Source organism: Pristiophorus japonicus, chromosome 1 (assembly GCF_044704955.1).
Source record: "Pristiophorus japonicus isolate sPriJap1 chromosome 1, sPriJap1.hap1, whole genome shotgun sequence".
Lineage (NCBI taxonomy): Eukaryota > Metazoa > Chordata > Chondrichthyes > Pristiophoridae > Pristiophorus > Pristiophorus japonicus.
This window is the reverse complement of record NC_091977.1, coordinates 291,646,126-291,666,288: the sequence shown is the minus strand read 5'-3', so window position 1 is coordinate 291,666,288 and position 20,163 is coordinate 291,646,126. Positions and strand designations below refer to the sequence as shown.

The following is a 20,163-nucleotide window of genomic DNA, read 5'->3' as shown; positions in this document are numbered from 1 at the left end:
ACATTAAGTAAAGTGGCCAGGGTTTCAGGCCATCGAAAGATAAAGGAAAGATTTTCAACCACAGACTCCTCAGAGCCACACATTGAGGTACAGCCCAGTTGACAAAGGAACAGGCCCAGAGACTTGATTTTGCTTTTGAGTTGCACAGCATCAGGGGAAGGACAGTTGGATTTTTGGCGAGAGAAGAAGCATTTTTGCAAGTATAAGAGCAGTTTTGGCTACCATCTCTCTCTCGCCCCTCTTCTACGCCTGCTTGCTTCGTTGAACGCACAAGGACTGAGCACTCTGGGACGGAGAGAAGAAACACCAGAGTCTTGCTACTTCGACTGGGAATTTGACCTTGAGACTGGACTTGAAGACCCAGAAGATACACCTCATCGGGAGAAGCAGCGAGTAAGCCAGAGGGGTAATTGATGAGCATTTATCCCAGCCCACACATCTCGAAGACCACTGCATAGTGTGAAAGGGTATTGTGTGTCCCAACCAAGCCTTAGGGGTTTTAGTGGGGAGGTTTTTGCAAGGATCATAAGCATACGCACATTCTGTTAGACAGATCCAGTGGTGCAATTTTGTCTGAGCAGGGGTGTTTTAGACGTGGGTACTTTGCGTTAGGGACCTGTTTAGACGGGCCACACTGTGTGTTGTACTGTGTTTGCTTGTATTACACTACCAGAGTGTGTTTTTACTGGGAGCAGGTGTGTGCTTTAACTTGAAGAAAAGCATTGAGACGGTTGAGACCAAAAAGATCTGTCTATGACTGTATATTGCTGTTCACGACTATAATTCCGGTGTCTAGAACTGTTGTAAGAGGGGTGATTCGAAACCATCAGGAGCAAAACCACTTACATGCGTCACATAAAAAGAAAACTCCATGAATCTACTGACCCTTGCTCACTGATGCATCACAAGTTATATGTGCTGCAACAAAATCAGAAAAAAAAGCATTGCAGTAAAATGTATGCACTGCAACGTGGCACAAGTTTATTTTTGCTGCAAAGGAACATCAATGTAAGTGGGGAACTCTTACACAAGTATCGACTGAAACCTACTGGAATATATTGGCTCTGTGACAGAAATCAAATTCTAATGTTAATGAAATTTGTCTCTTGTTCTACAACCTGAGACTAACAAAAGTGTACATTTAATTCCCCTCATCGAAGATGAGGCAATTATGTGGCAACACATGATGTATTGAAGCAAAGCAGAATACAGTGGCAAGGCTTCTCAGGTTACTACAGCTCCCCAAGTATTGGGCAAATAAACAAACACTCTGGTTCATTGGAGTGCAAAGTCCATTTGAATGCCGATCAAAACTGAATCCAAGTGGTATATCTCATGTAAGATTCTAAAAACAGAACAATCTCAACTTCACAATTATATACAACAATAATTTGTATTTATATAGCATCTTTAAAGTAGTGAAACATTCCAAGGAGCTTCACAGGAGTATTGAGATAAATTAGCGCTGGTGACCAAAGAGGTAGGTTTTAAGGAGTGTCTTGAAGGAGGAAACATAGAAACATAGAAAATAGGTGCAGGAGTAGGCCATTCGGCCCTTCGAGCCTGCACCGCCATTCAATGAGTTCATGGCTGGACATGAAACCTCAGTACCCCATTCCTGCTTTCTCGCCATACCCCTTGATCCCCCTAGTACATCTAACTCCTTTTTGAATATATTTAGTGAATTGGCCTCAACAACTTTGTGGTAGAGAATTCCACAGGTTCACCACTCTCTGGGTGAAGAAGTTTCTCCTCATCTCGGTCCGAAATGGCTTACCCCTTATCCTTAGACTGTGACCCTGGTTCTGTACTTCCCCAACATTGGGAACATTCTTCCTGCATCTAACCTGTCTAAACCCGTCAGAATTTTAAACGTTTCTATGAGATCCCCTCTCATTCTTCTGAACTCCAGTGAATACAAGCCCAGTTGATATGTCAGTCCCGCCATCCCGGGAATCAGTCTGGTGAACCTTCGCTGCACTCCCTCAATAGCAAGAATGTCCTTCCTCAAGTTAGGAGACCAAAACTGTACACAATACTCCAGGTGTGGCCTCACCAAGGGCCTGTACAACTGTAGCAACACCTCCCTGCCCCTGTAATCAAATCCCCTCGCTATGAAGGCCAACATTCCATTTGCTTTCTTAACCCACTGCTGTACCTGCATGCCAACCTTCAATGACTGATGTACCATGACACCCAGGTCTCGTTGCACCTCCCCTTTTCCCAATCTGTCACCATTCAGATAATAGTCTGTCTCTCTGTTTTTACCACCAAAGTGGATAGCCTCACATTTATCCACATTATACTTCATCTGCCATGCATTTGCCCACTCACCTAACCTATCCATGTCACTCTTCAGCCTCATAGCATCCTCCTCGCAGCTCACACTGCCACCCAACTTAGTGTCATCCGCAAATTTGGAGACACTACATTTAATCCCCTCGTCCAAATCATTAATGTACAATGTAAACAGCTGGAAAGAGAGATAGAGAGGCGGAGAGATTTAGGGAGGGAGTTCTAGAGCTTGGGGCCTAGGCAACAGAAGGCACGACCACCAATGGTTAAGTGATTATAATCAGGGATGCTCAAGAGGGCAGAATATAGTTAAACTTACCTGAAGAACTGGAATCACAGGATATAAAGCTTCAATTAACTTGTTCCAGCTTAAGGCGCTCATAACTAGGTGCCCCTGCATTAAGTAAATGAGGATGTCCTTTGCAGCACTGTTTACCTGTAGAACAATAGAGGAACAAGTGTTAGTGATAATTTAAAAAATGATTCACACATTCTTGGCAAATCAACCACAAAAAACAAGATATGGTAAAATCAAAATAGGTTTTAAGGCGGCTTTTGAGGGAAGGGAAAGCGATAGCAAGGTGGAGGGGTTTAAGGTTGGCTTTCCAGAGCATGGTGTCAAGACAGTTGAAGGCTCTGCTGCAAAGATTGAATGGTGGGAGTGATACAAAGACAGAAGAGAAGGCACATGCTGGAACATAGACAAGTAAAGCTGGGTGTTGTCAGCATACATGTGAAAGTGGAACCTGTGCATAATAACCTCCCTCCTACTCAAGTCTGACCCTCAATTGTGAAGCATCTTTGGACATTTTGCCATGTTAAAAAATATATAACTGCAAGCTGTTGTAGACTGTTTCTCTCACAAAATCAATAAAAAGATTGATAACTCAATAAATAATTGAAAACTGATTTTGATCCTGTTCGACTCCATAATTTACTTCAGAAATACAAAGAAAAAAATACTGCAAACGCTAGAAATATGAAATAAAAATAACATACTGGAAAAACACAGCAGATGCATTAGCATCTGAAAAGAAAAAAGATAGGCTAACATTGCAGAAATCTTAGAACATCTTTTCAGCTGCTGACACACCTGTTGTGCGTATCTAGCATTTTCAATTTTTGCTTTAGCAACAGTTTCTCTTCACCTTTTCACACAAGGTCACAAAATCATCAATAAATTAATCCTCTCCTCTTCTTTAAAAACTAACTAATCAATTAAGAAATAATCTTTATATCTCCCTCCTGATTCCATCAATTAGTTTCTCGATTAGTTTAATGCTACCTCCCTTTATTTTCAATTGATTCTATAGCCAATCAGTAAATAAATATCCCTTGGTTCCAACACAGAAGTACTTTTCCCTAGTGAATAAATAAAAATTCTTTCAGGATTTGAATAAATTATTAAATATTTTAAATAAACAAATCAAAACAAATAAACGGAGTGCAGCAGCTCAGAGTGGCAAACCTGAGAGTTTGAGCGGCAGCGTGCCTGAGCGGAAGCAGACCGAGGCCAGAGAGTGGGGATAAGAGCTTGCAACTTCAAGGAATCTAAAACAGGCAGTGTGATCTCCTGGACTAGTTTCGATTGCCTGGTTGGGTCAGAGAAATTTTCCCAGATTTTTTTCCCCAAGTGGCCTGAGTTTTTAAATCTGGCTTTTTGCCTCTCCCAGGAGATTGCACGACTCCGGGTGAGAACTCGGCTGTGTGACATCACAGGTAAGGCAGGTAAGTGATTGGTCGTGATTGTGGGCTAAGTTTTTCTTTTAAGTTAACATATGACATATAACTAAATACTAAAAACTAACCTTTATTTATTTAACTACTTTAATAAACTATATAAGGTAAATTACTTTGATTAACACTAAACTAATTCATTAAATAAAATAATGGGGAAACAGGAGATGTGTTGCTGCAATATATATGGGAGCTTCTGGACGTTTTGGTCCAGGGCGACTACATCTGCAGTAAGTGTCTGCGGCTTGACGAACTTCGGCCCAGAGTTGAGGAGCTGGAGTCCGAGCTGCAAACATTGCGAGATATCAGGGAGGGAGAAAGTTACCTGGACCTTTTGCTCCAGGGGGTAGCCACACACTCCAGATTAAATACTTTAGAATTGACATGTGGTCAGGGACAGGAGGGTGTGACTGCGAGTGAGGCAGGTACAGGGATCCAGGAGGTAGGATTGCAGGAGCCTCAGTCCCTACACTTGTCCAATAGATTTGAGGTTCTTGCAACCCTTGTGGACAAGTGTGCAGACTGCAGGGTGGACAAGCTGACTGACCAAGGCATTGTGGTGCAGAAAGCCATTCAAGTGGCGGGGGGGGGGGCAGGGAGTAAAGAGGAAGATGGTTGTAGTGGGGGACAGTATAGTTAGGAGGATAGATAGGGTTCTCTGCAACCGAGAGCATTGGTCCAGAAGGTTGTGTTGCCTACCAGGCGCCAGGGTAAAAGACATCTCCTCCGGGCTGGAGAAGAATTTGGAGTGGGGGTGCCGGGGAGGATCCAGTTGTTGTGGTGGTACTCGTAGGTACAAATGACATAGGTAGGACTAAGAAAGAGGTTCTGCTGAGAGAGTTTGAACAGCTAGGGACTAAATTGAAAAGCAGAACCACAAAGGTAATAATCTCTGGATTATTACCTGAGCCACGTCAAATTGGCATAGGGTCAATAGAATAAGGGAGATGAATGCGTGGCTCAGAGGTTAATGTGGGAAAGTGGGTTTCAATTCGTGGGGTACTGGATGCAATACTCGGGAAAGAGAGAGTTGTTCCGTGGAGATGGACAACACCTGAACTATGCTGGGACTGAAGTTCTAGCGAATCGGGAGGTAGACAAGGCTTTAAATTAAATAAGGGAGGAAAGGAGGTCCCAGTGGAGAGAAATCTAGAATGCGAAAGACGAAAGACAAAAGAACAAGAAGCAATGCAGGAAAGTGATTGTGGTAAGGATAACCAGATTATGTCAGGAAGGGACAGAGCATACAAACAAAAGAGTGCACTAATAGGGTCAAGGTAAGAAAAAAAAAGTGCTAAGACAAATCGGGCTATAGTACAAAATAATGTTAAGATGTCTAATAATGTTAAAAAGACAAATCTAAAAGCATTGTATCTGAATGTACAGTGCATCTGTAATAAGGTAGACAAATTAACAGCGCAAATAGATGTAAACGGATTTGAAATAATTGCAATTGCAGAGACATGGTTGCAGGGTGACCAGGGTTGAGAACTGAATTATCTAAGGATATTCGATATTTAGGAAGACCAGGCAAAAAGGAAATGGGGGTGGTGTGATGTTGTTAGTAAAGGATGAAATCAGAGTAAAAGTGAGAAAGGATAATGACTCAGAAAATCAAGATGTAGAATCAGTCTGGGTGGAACTAAGGAGCACCAAGGGACAGAAAACATAGGTGGGAGTTGTCTATAGACCTCCAAACAGTAGTGGTAGTGTAGGGGACGGCATCAAACAGGAAATTAGAGATGCATCTAATAAGGGTACTACAGTAATCGTATGTGACTTTAATCTACATATTGACTGGCCAAACCAAATTAGTAATATAACTATGGAAGATGAATTCATGGAGTGTGTACGAGATGGTTTTTTAGACCAGTATGTTGAGGAGCCTACTAAGGAACAGGCTATCCTAGATTGGGTATTGTGCAATGAGAAAGGGTTCATTGACAGTCTTGTTGTGCGGGGTCCTTCAGAGAAGAGTGATCATAACATGATTGAATTCTTTATTAAGATGGAAAGTGAAGTAGTCCAATCCAAAACTAGGGTCCTAAATCTAAACAAAGGAAACTACAAAGGTATGAGGAATGAATTGGCTATGATAGATTGGGAATATTCATTAAAAGGCATGATGGTGGATAGGCAATGGCTAACATTTAAGGAACGAATGCATGAATTGGAACAGTTATACATTCCTTTCTGGTGCAAAAACACAAAAGGAAACGTGGCCCAACCATGGCTAACAAAAGAAATTAAGGATAGTATTAGATCCAAAGAGGAGTCATACAAAGTTGCCAGAAAAAGTAGCAAGCCTGAGGATTGGGAGCAGTTTAGAATTCAGCAAAAAAGAACCAAGAGATTGATTAAGAGGGGAAAAATAGAGTATGAGAGTAAACTTGCAAGGAACATAAAAAACGACTGCAAAAGTTTCTACAAGTACATAAAAAGAAAAAGATTAGTGAAGGCAAATGTAGGTCCTTTACAGTCAGAAACAAGATAATTTATAATGGGGAACAAGGAAATGGCAGAACAATTAAATACTTTGGTTCAGTCTTCATGGAAGACACAAATAACATCCCAGAAATGCTAGGGAACCAAAGGGCTAGTGAGCAAGAGGAATTAAAGGAAATGATTATTAGTAAGAAAATAGTGCTGCAGAAACTAATGGGACTGAAGGCCGATAAATCCCTAGGGCCTGATGATCTGCATCCCAGAATACTAAAAGATGTAGCCATGGAAATAGTGGATGCATTGGCTGTCATCTTCCAAAATTCTATAGATTATGGAACAGTTCCTGCAAATTGAAGGATGGCAAATGTAACCCCACTATTTACAAAAGGAGGGAGAGAGAAAACAGAGAACTACAGACCAGTTAGTCTAACATCAGTAATAGAGAAAATGTTCGAGTCTATTATAAAGGATGTGATCATGGCACACTTGGATAATATCAACCGAATTAGACAAAGTCAACATGGATTAATGAAAGGAAAATCGTGTTTGACAAACCTACTGGAGTTTTTTTTTGAGAATTTAACTGATGAATAGATAAGGGAAAACCAGTGGATGTAGTGTATTTGGATTTTTAAGAAGGCCTTTGATAAAGTCCCACATAAGAGGTTAGTGTGAAAAATTAAAGCACATAGGATTGGGGTAATATACTGGCATGGATTGAAAACTGGTTAACTGACAGGAAACAGAGTAGGAATAAACGGGTCTTTTTCGGGGTGGCGGGCAGTGACTAGTGGGGTACCACAGGGATCTATTCACAATGTATATATATATTTATTTTTATTTTATATTTATATATATATATATATATATAAATAAATAAATGATTTGGATGAAGGAACCAAATGTAATATTTCCAAGTTTGCTGACGACACAAAACTAGGTGGGATTGTGAGTTGTGAGGAGGATGCAAAGACGCTGCGAGGCGATTTAGATAGGTTGAGTGAGTGGGCAAACACATGGCAGATTCATTATAATGTGGATAAATGTGAAGTTATCCACTTTGGTAGGAAAAACATAAGGACAAAGTATTATTTAAATTGTGATGGCTTGGGAAGTGTCGCTGTACAGAGGGACCTGGGTGTCCTTGTACATCAGTCATTGAAAGCAAACATGCAGGTGCAGCAAACAGTTAGGAAGGCAAATGGTATGTTGGCCTTCATTGCATGAGGATGAGAGTACAGGAGCAAGGATGTCTTACTGCAGTTATACAGGGCCTTGGTGAGACCGCACCTGGAGTGTTGTGTGCAGTTTTGGTCTCCTTACCCAAGAAAGGATATACGTGCCATAGAGGGAGTGCAGCGAAGGGTCACCAGGTTGATTCCTGGGATGGCAGGACTGTCGTATGAGGAGAGATTGGGTCAACTAGGCCTGTATTCACGACAGTTTAGAAGAATGAGAGGTGATCTCATTGAAACGTATTAAATTCTGACAGGGTTGGACATACTCAATGCAGGGAGGATGTTTTCCCTGGCTGGGAAGTCTAGAACAGGGAGTCACAGTCTCCAGATACTGGGTAAGAAATTTAGGATTGAGATGAGGAAAAATGTCTTCACTCAAGAGTGTGATGAACCTGTGGAATTCTCTACCACAGAAGGCTATGGAGGCCAAGTCACTGAATATATTTAAGGAGGAGATAGATAGATTTATAGACACAAAAGGCATCAAGGGGTATGGGGAGAAAACGGGAATATGGTGTTGAGATACAGGATCAGCCATGATCATATTGAATGGTGGTGCAGGCTCGAAGGGCTGAATGGCTCCTATTTTCAATGGGCTAGACTTTCCACTAGGTGGCTAAGGCCCTAAAAAATGGGCCATGTTCCAGCAATGTGGGAAGTCTTGGCTTTTCTGATCGCGGCACAAGGTCCATTTTTTTTTTGCGATTTTCCACTCGGCCTTACCCCGGCGATGTCACACGGACGATGTGATTTTTCGGTGACCTCACGATCGCCCACCAAAAACGCAAGTCAAAAAAAAAAGCTTCCCTAGCAACGCTATTCTGCGCATGTGTGGGATTTCTTTTTGTGGCTGAGTTTCTTTGCCGAGTCTTGAGGGGTCAGGGGTCATCACACATGCTCAGAAGCTCAGAGAGAGAGAGAGAGAGAGAGAGAGAGAGAGAGAGAGAGAGAGAGAGAGAGCGCGAGGGGGGGGGGGGGGAAGGGAGCGAGGAAGGGAGAGGAAGAGCTGTTTGTGTTTGGTGGAAGTGATTCGGATTGAAAAATAATTATTCTTATTGACTTATAATTATTTTTTTGCACATTAAAAAATACAATATAATATATTATGTAATATATATAAATATATATTGAAATATATTGAAATATATTGAAATATAATAGATATAATAGATAAAAGAAAGAATGGAGGGAGATAGAGAGAGGAAAAGGGCTAAACCCTTTAGTGAAGAGGCCAACGAGGCACTCGTTAACATAATAAGTGGCAGGTGGGCTGACTTGACACGGGGTGGGCATAGGAAACTTCCATCCCGTGCATATCGGAAAATAAGGGCAGTGATTGCCAATGTCTTAATCTCAGCCTCGAATGAAGTACGTACACCTGACCAGTGCAGGAAAAGATGGAACAGCTTGTTGGCAACAGCCAGAGTAAGTTGCATTTTATATTTTAAATATGTAATATTTAAATGCATTCAAATTTTAATTGGAATCTTGAATGTCATTTCGTTATAGTATTAATTCATTTTAATTATAAATTAATTTATGCAACCTAACACTAAGTTGAATTTTATATGAAATATTGTTCATATGCAATGCAAATTTCTAATCGAACATTTAAATCTGTCAATCTAAAATGTTTATTAGCAATTCCATTAGCTCATGCCATGCAATGTTATCTTATCATTTACAGAAGAAGCTATCTATCAATCGAGCCGAGCAGAGGAGCACAGGTGGCGGCTCTACTCAGGTGCAGATTTTATCAGAATACGAGGAGCTTGCGGCCATTCATGAGCAGACCGCCGCAACCAATGCCCTTCGGCATGCGTGATGGCTGCACACCAAGGTGTTGCTTGCGTGCTCACAGCGAGACCCCGAGCACGCAAGCGAGTACGGAGGACACAGTTCCTCCTGACTGAAGTGGAGCCTCAGGCTTCAACTTTCACTCCTTCACCTCCACCACGACAGGAAGTCTTGCCGTCCCACACTTCAACAACTTGTTCGTGTCGGTCAGCGTAAACCATAACGGGCAGGTGGGGTAAGAACACAGGGTGGGACAGGACCTAGAGGGAAACGTGGCCACAGGTAGGGAGGGCGGGGGGGGGGGGGTTTCCATTGTTGAATTGTTTTTTGTTGTTGGAAAATTGTTAACGTTTTGTTCAAGGTTCATTGGGATTTGAGGGAAGGGTGGGGAGGTGGAGGGAGGGTGTTAATTTTAAAAATTAATTCGTTAGTTGTCTTTGTTAATAAAAAAAAAATCTTTAATTCAACAAATTTTCTCAGTTACATTAGTTAACAAATTTACAGTTATTCATCCTTATTTGTTTATTCTTTTACTGTAGCAGTACTTTACTTAAACTTTACTTAAAGTAAGCATTAATGCCGATGATAGGCCAGTTCAGGCAAGACAACAATGAAACCCCACGCAAATGAAACTTTTGATTAACCCTAACTGTAAATGAACATTTGAATATCCACAATGATAGTTCATGCAAAGCGTTCATTAATGAGCTGCTGATGCAACGGCTTAGCAGCCGTATAACTGCCACTAGTCTTTGGGAGGGGGGTGGTAGTACCGGTGCTATATCGCCAGGCTGATTGCGCTCCCCTATGTCCTCGCCTGTGTCCTCGTCCTCCTCCTCATCCTCGCCGGCTGGCTCTTCTATCTCCCCTCCTTCTGGAAGTGGACCTGCAGCCCAATCTGGCATTACTTGTCCTCTCCTTATAGCTAGGTTATGCAGCATGCAACACACCACAATAAACTCTGCGACCTGGTCAGGGTGGTACTGTAGTCTGCCTCCAGAATGATCCAGGAGTCTGAAGCGCTGCTTTAGGACTCCAATTGTCTTTTCAACGATGTTGCGTGTCACTATTACTTTCATTGTAATGTTTCTGTGCTTCAGTGACAGGATTACGCAGAGGGGTCATGAGCCAACTGGCAAGGCCATATCCTTTATCCCCCAGCATCCAACTGTGACCTTCTGGCTGATTGACAAACAAGTCAGGGATAGCACTTTCACATAGGATGTACGCATCATGGATGCTGCCAGGAAATGTAGCATTTACTGTCAGGATTATTTGATTGTGGTCAACAAGCTGCACATTTCAGGAGTGGAACCCCTTTCTGTTACGAAACGCCTCCGCGTTCTTTAAGAGTGCTTTCAGGGCAATGTGCGTGCAGTCTATTGCTGCCTGTACCTTGGGGAAGTGTGATATCCTGTAGAAACCCAAAGTCCTCTCGGTCTGTGCCTCCCTGGACATTGGGAAGCTTATGAAGTCCATCCTGCGAGCGTAAACGGCTTCAGTCACCTGTTGAATGCAGCGTGCTGAGAGATATGGCAGATATCACCAACTGAAGCCTGAAAAGATCCCGATGCGTAGAAGGCTAGGGTAGCAGTAACCTTCACCTCAATGGACAGTGCAGTTCTGATGGTACTGGAAGGCTGCAAATCACCCTTGATGAGTTGACATATCTCATCGATGACCTCCTTCCGGAATCGCAGCCTCCTAAGACAAGCGTTTTCAGACAAGTTCAGGTAAGATTGCTTTTCCAAGTACCTTCGTTGGCTGTACGGTCGCCTCCTCTGTCTTCGTCTCCGTCTACGCATTACTCTGCCATCTCTTCGATTGATCCTTTCAGTAACCAGTGTGTGAACAGTTACAAGTAATGGCAGGGAAAGCATAGGCCCCATATCACTATCAATAATTACTTTCACTAATTTAAAATAATTTCTCTACTCTCTAATCACTGTACTCTGTACTCTCTACGCTGTATACCAACCAGTAAGTTTAATAGGCCCCAACAATATCAGTTAATAATTTCACTATATAAAAGCTATTTCCAAAATAACTAATATCTACTTTATATACCCGGATCTAATATTGAGTAGAATTATTTTTAAATAACTCTCTAAATAACTCTCAACTATTTAGCTCCTTCTTTTCTGTTGCCTCCAGCCTTCCTCCGATCTTCAAAATGACATCCGTAGTGCACATTTCCTTCTGTAAAGCCCAGTAAAAGCAACTATTTCTCAGCGATCTTTTGGGCCTTGCATCAGCCCAGCGAAGTGCATGCTAGGTGCCAAAACTTGGGATGGGCCTTGTGTGGGCGATCATTTTGGCAATGTAAGTGGGCACCTGTTTTGGGCCTAGTTTCCACTTTTTCATGAAAATGGGCGATAGAGATCTGTTTTGGGCGATAGATGGTCCTTAGATGGGCGATGTGAAGTGGAAAGTCTGTTTCTATGCAGAAGTGTTGCTTGGCATCCTAGAATTTTATTATTGCCACCTATCGTTATTTCTTTCATTTTATGGACTACATTCTTTGTTGGTACAATGTGTTTCACTTACTGTCGCCTATATTTAATAAATTTGTCATTTTCCTTTTTGTTGTTGACAGACAATACAAGCAGTCATGAAAATCAGCTCTATATGGCTCAGGTGGTTAAGCAGAATAAATTGGCCAACAAAGAAATATTGATTCAGTTTTTATGTAATTTCCTGTTGAAGTTGAATTATTTTTCTTATTAGCAGTAGGTCCCCCTTGGCTTACTGCTCTTCTATTTCTAAACCTCTCTTGTCACCACTTCAGGCAATGCAGCCATGGTTATCTATTACCTTATTGTCCAGTCCTTGATCAATTTGCTTCCAGCCCAACAGGGAAGACAGCAGCGATGGATCTAGTTCTGGGGAATGAAGTGGGGCAAGTGGAGCATCTTTCAGTGGGAGAGTATTTGGGAAATAGTGATAACAATATCATAAGCTTTAGAGTAGTTATAGAAAAATAGAAGGAACAATAAAATGTGAAAATATTCAACTGGAGGAGGGCTAATTTCAGTGAGTTGATAGGGGATCTGACCCGGGTGGTTTGGAATCAAAAATTATCAGATAAAAGAGTAAACAAGCAATGGGAGGCTTTTAAAGAGATGATCGTTCAGGTATAGACTCGACACATTCCCATGAGGAGAAAGGAAGGGCATCCAATGCTAGAGCTCCCTGGATGACTAAAAATATAGAGATTAAAATTAATACAAAAAGGAAACCTGATAAATATCAGGCTCATAATAAAATGGAGAACCAAGCTGAATACAGAAAGTACAGAGAACTGAAAAAGGAAATAAGAGCAGCATTTATGTGGATTGGCAGCTAACATAAAAGGGAACCAAAAGTCTTTTATAAACAAATAGTAAAAGGCCAGTCAAATGAAGGGTGGGGCCGATTAGGGACCAAAAAGGGGATCTTCTTTGGAGGCAGAGGGCATGGCTGAGGTACTAAGGGCCCAAATTTGGCCAGGAGTTGCTCTGTTTTTTTTGGAGCAACTTGATTTTTCTGGAGTGTCTTAAAAATCCCCATTCTGCACATTTAATTTGCGCCAGTGTAAGTGAGTTAGTTAAGATTTTTTTTTAGGTTTTTTTCGCCCAAAAGGGGGCGGTACGAGCCACCTACGCCTGTTTTGGCCATTTAAGCCAGTTTGGACAGCTAATAGTTGCTCCGAACTAACTTAGGCCAGCGTATGTGGCCACTTGTGGCCGCACAGAAAACCCTTGCGGAGAGTTAAGGGATCAGCGCAAGTAGCCAGAGATGGCGGGGGGAGGGAGCGGCGAAGGGAAGCACAGAGGACCTTGCAAAGCACTAAGCACTAAATACCTTCAAAACAACATTCAATAAGCATAAAAAACAATAAGAAGTTTTATTTTTTATTATTTATTAATTATTTAAGTCCTACCTTCATATCAAAACTCTCGTCCCCCCACCCCCATCAAAACAAAGCACAACCATCAATAAATAAAAAAATAAAACTCAAGTCCTTCCTGGCCGGGGAAGTCAGCGGGCCTTGCCGGCCAGCCAGCCACTCAGCCAGAGATAGGGGCGGGAGAACGGACCGGCTCTCTCTCCAAGGATTGGGACTTCTCCCAGGGACTTCTAGCTGGGGCAGGAGCTACTGCGCATGCGGGAAACCTCCGGTGCGCATGCGCTGAGCTGCCAGCACTGTTTCTCACGCAGGGCTCTAGCTCCACCCCCTAATGGACAGACCACGCCACAAACCATGGGAGAGGCCACAGAGCAGGGAGAATACGGAGCTACATTTTCGGCGTCGTTTTGGGAGCAGAAAGTCGCCGCACCGTTAGTGCACCGAAAAAACCGGAGGGCCAAATATGGGCCCTAAATGAGTACTTTGTATCTGTTGTCAATAAAGAAGATACTGCCAATGTACCAGTAAAAGGACAAAATAGTATAGACATTGGATAGGATAAAAATAGTCAAAGAGGAGGTACTTAAAAGGTTTGCAGCGCTCAAAGCAGAAAATTTCAGGAGGACATAAGACAGCTAAGTGAAATGGGCAGGCACATGACAGATGAAATTTAACACAGAATTGTGAAGTGATACATTTTGGTAGGAAGAATGAGAGGCAATATAAACTAAATGGTAAAATTTTAAAGGGGGTGCAGGAACAGAGACACCTGGGGGTGGACGTACACAAATCTTTGAAGGTGGCAGGACAAGCTGAGAAGGCTGGTAAACATGCATATGGAATCCTTGGCTTTGTAAACCGAGACAGAATACAAGAGTAAGGGAGTTATGCCAAGCCTTTATAAGTCACTGGTTAATTCTCAGCTGGAATATTAGGTCCAATTCTGGGCACCACAATTTAGAAAGGATGTTAATGCCTTAGAGAGGGTGCAGAGTAGATTTATTAGAATGGTAGCAAGAATGTTGGTCTTCAGTTACGTGAGAGATTGTTCTCCTTAAAGCAGAGAAAGCTAAGGGAAGATTTAATAGAGGCGTTCAATTAATAAGGAGAAACTGTTTCCAGTGGCAGAAGGGTTGATAACCAGAGGACACAGATTTAATGTAACTGGAAAAAGAACCAGAGGCAAGAGGAACAGAAATGTTATGATCTGTAATGTACTGCCTGAAAGGGTGGTGGAAATAGATTCAATAGTAACTTTCAAAAGGGAATTGGATAAAACTTATTTTTCTTAGGCAGTCCCTCGGAGTCAAAGATGGCTTGCTTCCACACTAAAAATGAGTTCTCAGGTGACTGAAGAGTCCAATGTGGGACCTACAATCTCTGTCACAGGTGGGGCAGACAGTGGTTGGAGGAACAGGAGCTTAGGGTGCCTGAGTTGCCACGTGCTCCTTCTGCTGTCGATGCTTGGCTTCAGCTTGTTCTCGACGAAGAGACTCAAGATGTTCAGCGCTTTCCCGGATGCTTTTCCTCCACTTTGGGTGGTCTTGGGCCAGAATTTCCCAGATGTCGGTGGGGATGGTGCACTTTTTCCAAAGAGGCTTTGAGGGTGTCCTTGAAGTGTTTCCTCTGTCCAACTGTGGCTTGCTTGCCGTGTTGGAACTGAGTAGAGCGCTTGTTTTGGGAGTCTCGTGTCAGGCATGCGGACGATGTGGCCCGTCCAGCAGAGCTGATCGAGTGTGGTCAATGCTTCGATGCTGGGAATGTTGGCCTGAGTGAGAACACTGACGTTGGTGTGCCTATCCTACCAATGGATTTGCAGGATCTAGCAGAGGCAATGTTGGTGGTACTTCTCTAGTGTTTTGAGATGCCTGCTGTACATAGTTCATGTCTCTGAGCCATATAGGAGGGCGCGTATCACTACTGCTCTGTAGACCATGAGCTTGGTGCCGGGTTTGAGGTCCTGGTCTTCAAACACACTTTCTCAGGCGACCGAAGGCTACACTGGCACAGTGAAGGCAGTGTTAGACCTCGTCGTCAATGTCTGCCCTTGTTGATAGTAGGCTCTCAGGTATGGAAAATAGTCCACGTTGTCCAAGGCCTCGTCGTGGATTTTGATAACCGGGGGGCAGTATTGTGTGGCGGGGCAGACTTGGGAAGGGGAAAACATTTTCAGTGCTGTGGGGAAAGGGCAATGGAGTGGGACTAATTGTATAGCTCTTTCAACGAGTCAGCACAGGCACAATGGGTTGAATGTCCACCTTCTGTGCTTTGTCATTCTGATTCCCCTCTTGTCACGTTATTCCTCCCCCACCCCAATTAAAAAGCAGCTCCATTAATTTTTATATAATCGTTCAAAGAATTAAACAAGTACCTGCTCTATAGAGTCTTGTAGGCCAAATGTACATATTTCATACAAAACCCGAGGATAGAGAAGGAAATGAACACCATGAGAAATTGATGATACTGGCTTGGTAACGTTATGGATTCCCAAGCAATCCTTTATAAGAAAAGGTAAATAAAAATAATTAGTGTTTCAAATAAGAGACCACATCTACATATCAATATCTGATAGCCAATGGTACTCGAACAATATTCGAGAAAAATTTAATAGTTACCCATAAAATTACTATACTATGTTTATGATAAAACCTTCTTCTGATAGAACTGCATGCATTAGTAATAGTAATCCATTAATTTCTTGTGGCTTTAAGCTCATCTTATCTTACTGCCTTAGAGGTGTTACAAAGTTTATTAAATTGATTCCTGGGATGAGAACTTTGTCATATGAGAGATCGAGTAGAATAGGTCCATACTCTCTGGAGTTTAGAAGAATGAGGGGTGATCTAATTGAAACATAAAAGATTACAAAGGGAGATTGACAGGGTAGATGCTGAGAGATTGTTTCCCCTGGCTGGAGAGAGTCTAGAACTAGGGGGCATAGTCTTAGGATAAAGGGTAGGCTATTTAGGACTGACATGGAGAAATTTCCTCACTAAGATTGAGAAGCTTTAAAATTCTCTGCCCCAGAGGGCTATAGATGCTCAGTCGTTGAGCATGTTCAAGGCTGAGATAGATAGATTTTTGGACTCTATGGGATTCCAGGGATATGGGAATCGGGCGTGAAAGCAGAGTTGAGGTCGAAAGTGCAGTTGAGCCACGATCTTATTGAATGGGAGAGCAGGCTCAAGGGGCCATATGGCCTACCCCTGCTCCTAATTCTTATGTTATGTTCTCAATGGTAGCACTCTCGCTCGAGTCAGAAGGTTTAGGGTTCATGCCTCACACCAGGGCATCACTAGGCTGACACTTCAATGCAGTACTGAGGAAGGCTCTACTGTTGGAAATACCATCTTTCGGATGAGTCATAAGAACGGAGGCCCTGTCTGCGTGCTCAAGTGGATGCAAAATAAATCGGATTGCACTATTTGAGTTAGTACAGAGGAGTTCTTACGGTTTTTGGGCCACCATTTAGCCCTCAACCAACACCACCAGAAACACATTATTTGGTAATTCATCTCATTGCTGTTGGTGGGACGTTGCTCTGTGCAAATTGGCTGCGTAACAATGGTTACTACATTCCAAAGGTAATTCATTGGCTGTGATTTTCTTGAGATGTCCTGAAAGGTGTCACACTCAAGTTATTTCTTCATCTCAGCTTTGATTGCTTCAGGGTCAACTCATACTGAGCTCTGTTACAATGTTTCCAATATCTCTCACTGGTTTAAAAAAAATGTTCCGAGGTACATGACAACTCTTGGCTTCATTCTTCACAGCCAGCCCAACAGATACAAAAACACAGCTAAGTTTCAAGTTACCTTCACAGATCAGCAGGCAGCAGGCTCTGTTCCTCAGTGCCTGGGCCTTCCGCCAGCAGCCTTTGCCATCATTACAACCCCCCCTCCCCCCCCTACCCGTCCGCCTCAGCTCTCGTCTCTCTTGCTGTCTAATGGGCACTGGTTAATTTGTGACATTCACTCTCTGGCCTGCCTTGGCCCCACTCTCCTGCTTTCCCCCCGCCTGTCCCCAGCACAGTTTGCCTGGCCACAGCTTCAGCCAATACACACCATGAAATATTATATAAAATTTTACAGCACAGAAACAGGCCATTCAGCCCAACAGGTCTATGCCGATGTATATGCTCCACATGAGGACCCTCCCACCTTACTTCATTTCACCCAATCAACATATCCTTCGATTTCTTTCTCTCTCGTGTTTATCTCGCCTCCCCTTAAATGCATCTATATATTAGTAAAAGTAAAATCTACAACTAGTAAACAGAGCAAAGTTGTTAGTAGCTCACCTTTACAAGGTTTAAGGAGCAGCGATAAGACTCGGCTTTAATAGCTGGCAAGGTATGAGACAAAAGTTTCAGGAACACTTTCTGACTTTCTCCTTGAAGTATTGGGCTGGCTTGTGCTGATTTGGAACTGTGAAAAAAATAATACAAACAGCAACAATATTCTTCAGGGTTTCCCATACATGGTACATCACCTTTCTAACCATAATAAAACATGACAGCTGCTGATATTTCAAAAGAAGCTTTTTTTTTTTAAAAAAAAAGTATTCGTATAGGAAATTGTTTCCATATAATACGCTTTCACCAAAGTTTTCCTGAATATTACGTCAGGCCATAATTTGTTATGGCAAGCCATCCAGTGGCATCTGCTATGAATAAGATTTGCCCTTGCACATTTAGGTTTATACATTCTTTGCATGGCAAGTTGCTGAAAGTGCGAGCTGATAATGTTGTAGTAAGTGAAACAGGACATCTGGGACCTGGGTGAACAGGGAAAGCAACCTTTTATCTCCTTAACCAATCAGATTGAAGGATTGTGAAATTAACAATGCAAGAACTGAGAAGGAAGTGTAAATTAGAGTGGGTGAATTCAATACCAAATCAGGTACAGGAACAGAAATGAGGGAAAGATGATTGTCTCCTTTTTCTCTCTCTCAATCCAAAGGAAAAGTAAAACAAAAAGCATTAAAATGTTACATTTTTAAAATCTCCAACAACTATTAAATCTGAAAGAATGAGACTCCACGTTTGTAATAGTTAATTTTTGAGTGCCAGAGAGGTTGTTTGGCAATAATTAACACTTGTGATTAAGAGTACTTAGACTGAAACGGACAAGACTCAACCTTTTGTGGTGAGTTTAGTTTGTATCTACTGTGCAAATACAGCAACTTCATTATGATACATTTCAATAGTGAGGCAGACAGCGAGATGCCGTTTTTGCAAAGCCAATGGTGGAGCTCGAGCAGTAACTTTTGGATATTTGAGTTTAACTGCGCACCTGCCCCCTCGCTTGAAGTTGCTTACCATTTGCACATGAAAGATGCCATTATCTTCGCTTATTTTGGCAGCAAATTATGGCCCTGTATCTTTATATGCCTATTTTAATTGCAACATGGAAACGGTGCTATTTATTTAAAAAATATATAAAATTGTGCAAAAGAATATATGGTGATTCAAAAGACACTACTCTAGGCAACATTTCCATTTTAGCTTCCAACATCACATTGTCCCTGAAAAAGCTTAGAACATTTAGTTCAATGAGATGTGGAATTATATTTGAATTTAATATAGAATATCTGAATAACTGAAATATTAGTATTGAAGTCTTATCAGCAAACTAAACTTTCCAGATCTCCACTGGAAGGGGGCAGGAAGAGGTGGACAGGAGGAAGCTGGTTTGTTTCACCACAGCTTTTGGTGGCCACATCATGTAGCATCACCAGGGGCCTATCCATCCTTTCAGCTAAGAGAATGGTCTTGAGAGTTTGAAACCAACAAATCCGCAAAAATTGGGGCAAGGAACAAATAAAATCTATAGAGATGAAAGGGTCTATTATGACAATTTAATTCAATAATTAGTGCCAAAAATGCATGAAAAATAATTGAGCAAATTTATAATTAATTAATTCGTTTTGAATAGATATAAAACAATTTTCTTTTAAAAAGACATTGCAAACTGTTTTGACATCTACAATGAAATAATAAAGTAACCTAAAGATCTGCATGTCTTAGGACATCCACTCACTCTACACTGAAGAGCACCATTCCTTCAACTACTGTCAACATTTATGTGACCAAAACAAATCATATTCATTTTCAATTTTGGCAATGCTTTGCTAAACTATTCCAAGAAGATGGTTTGAACACATTCTATGAATCAAAGTGAGCACTGCTTGGGTTCTATTGCTGAGAAGCAGCATTTAGAAAAAGAGCTTTATCTGTCCTGGGTGTGATCCTGCATCTAGGTTTATTAGTGGAAGATGTAAACTTGATGTGAGAAATCCCCACTCTTTACATTTCTGAGCAGATTTCAATATATTTCTGGACCAACTGTAGGTGCTGATGGTAGGGAAGGCTGATCACAGCCTGGTCTGCTAACTCAATCAGGTCCAGAAGATTCCTTTCACCCTACAAAGAGAGAAATGCAATTCGGTCAAGATGATTCCTTTTACGTTCCAAAAACCATCACTATTCAACAATGGGAAGCAAACAAAAAAAGTTGCCGAATTATTTTCACATGGATGTCACACTGGGACGGTGATGTGTAGGTGTTCTGGCTTCTCTAACTCTCCAGTGCCAAAGATGGAATCCCTTTTTTAAAAAGTACTCGTGTATATAGCAAATCTGTAAATGTTATAACATTTGCATAAAAAAGTCTGATTTTATCATGTCTAAACCGTTTTGAAAATATACAACACAGAGTTACAACTGATGTACGCTTTTTCTTTTATAAACGGTAATATAAT

The 20,163-nt window shown here is 41.8% G+C and overlaps 1 protein-coding gene across 3 annotated transcripts in view; it reads right to left on the bottom strand.

Moving 5' to 3' along the window:
- Positions 1–20,163, bottom strand: part of rttn (rotatin) — a 422,229-nt gene that overhangs the window by 328,749 nt on the left and 73,317 nt on the right. For all 3 annotated transcript variants that reach the window (XM_070888469.1, XM_070888467.1, XM_070888468.1), the window contains exons 13-16: positions 19,713–19,825; positions 17,702–17,828; positions 15,773–15,898; positions 2,615–2,731 (exon numbers count right to left, since the gene is read on the bottom strand). In XM_070888469.1, the coding sequence (XP_070744570.1) occupies positions 2,615–2,731; positions 15,773–15,898; positions 17,702–17,828; positions 19,713–19,825 (483 nt within the window). The remainder of the gene's footprint in view (positions 1–2,614; positions 2,732–15,772; positions 15,899–17,701; positions 17,829–19,712; positions 19,826–20,163) is intronic.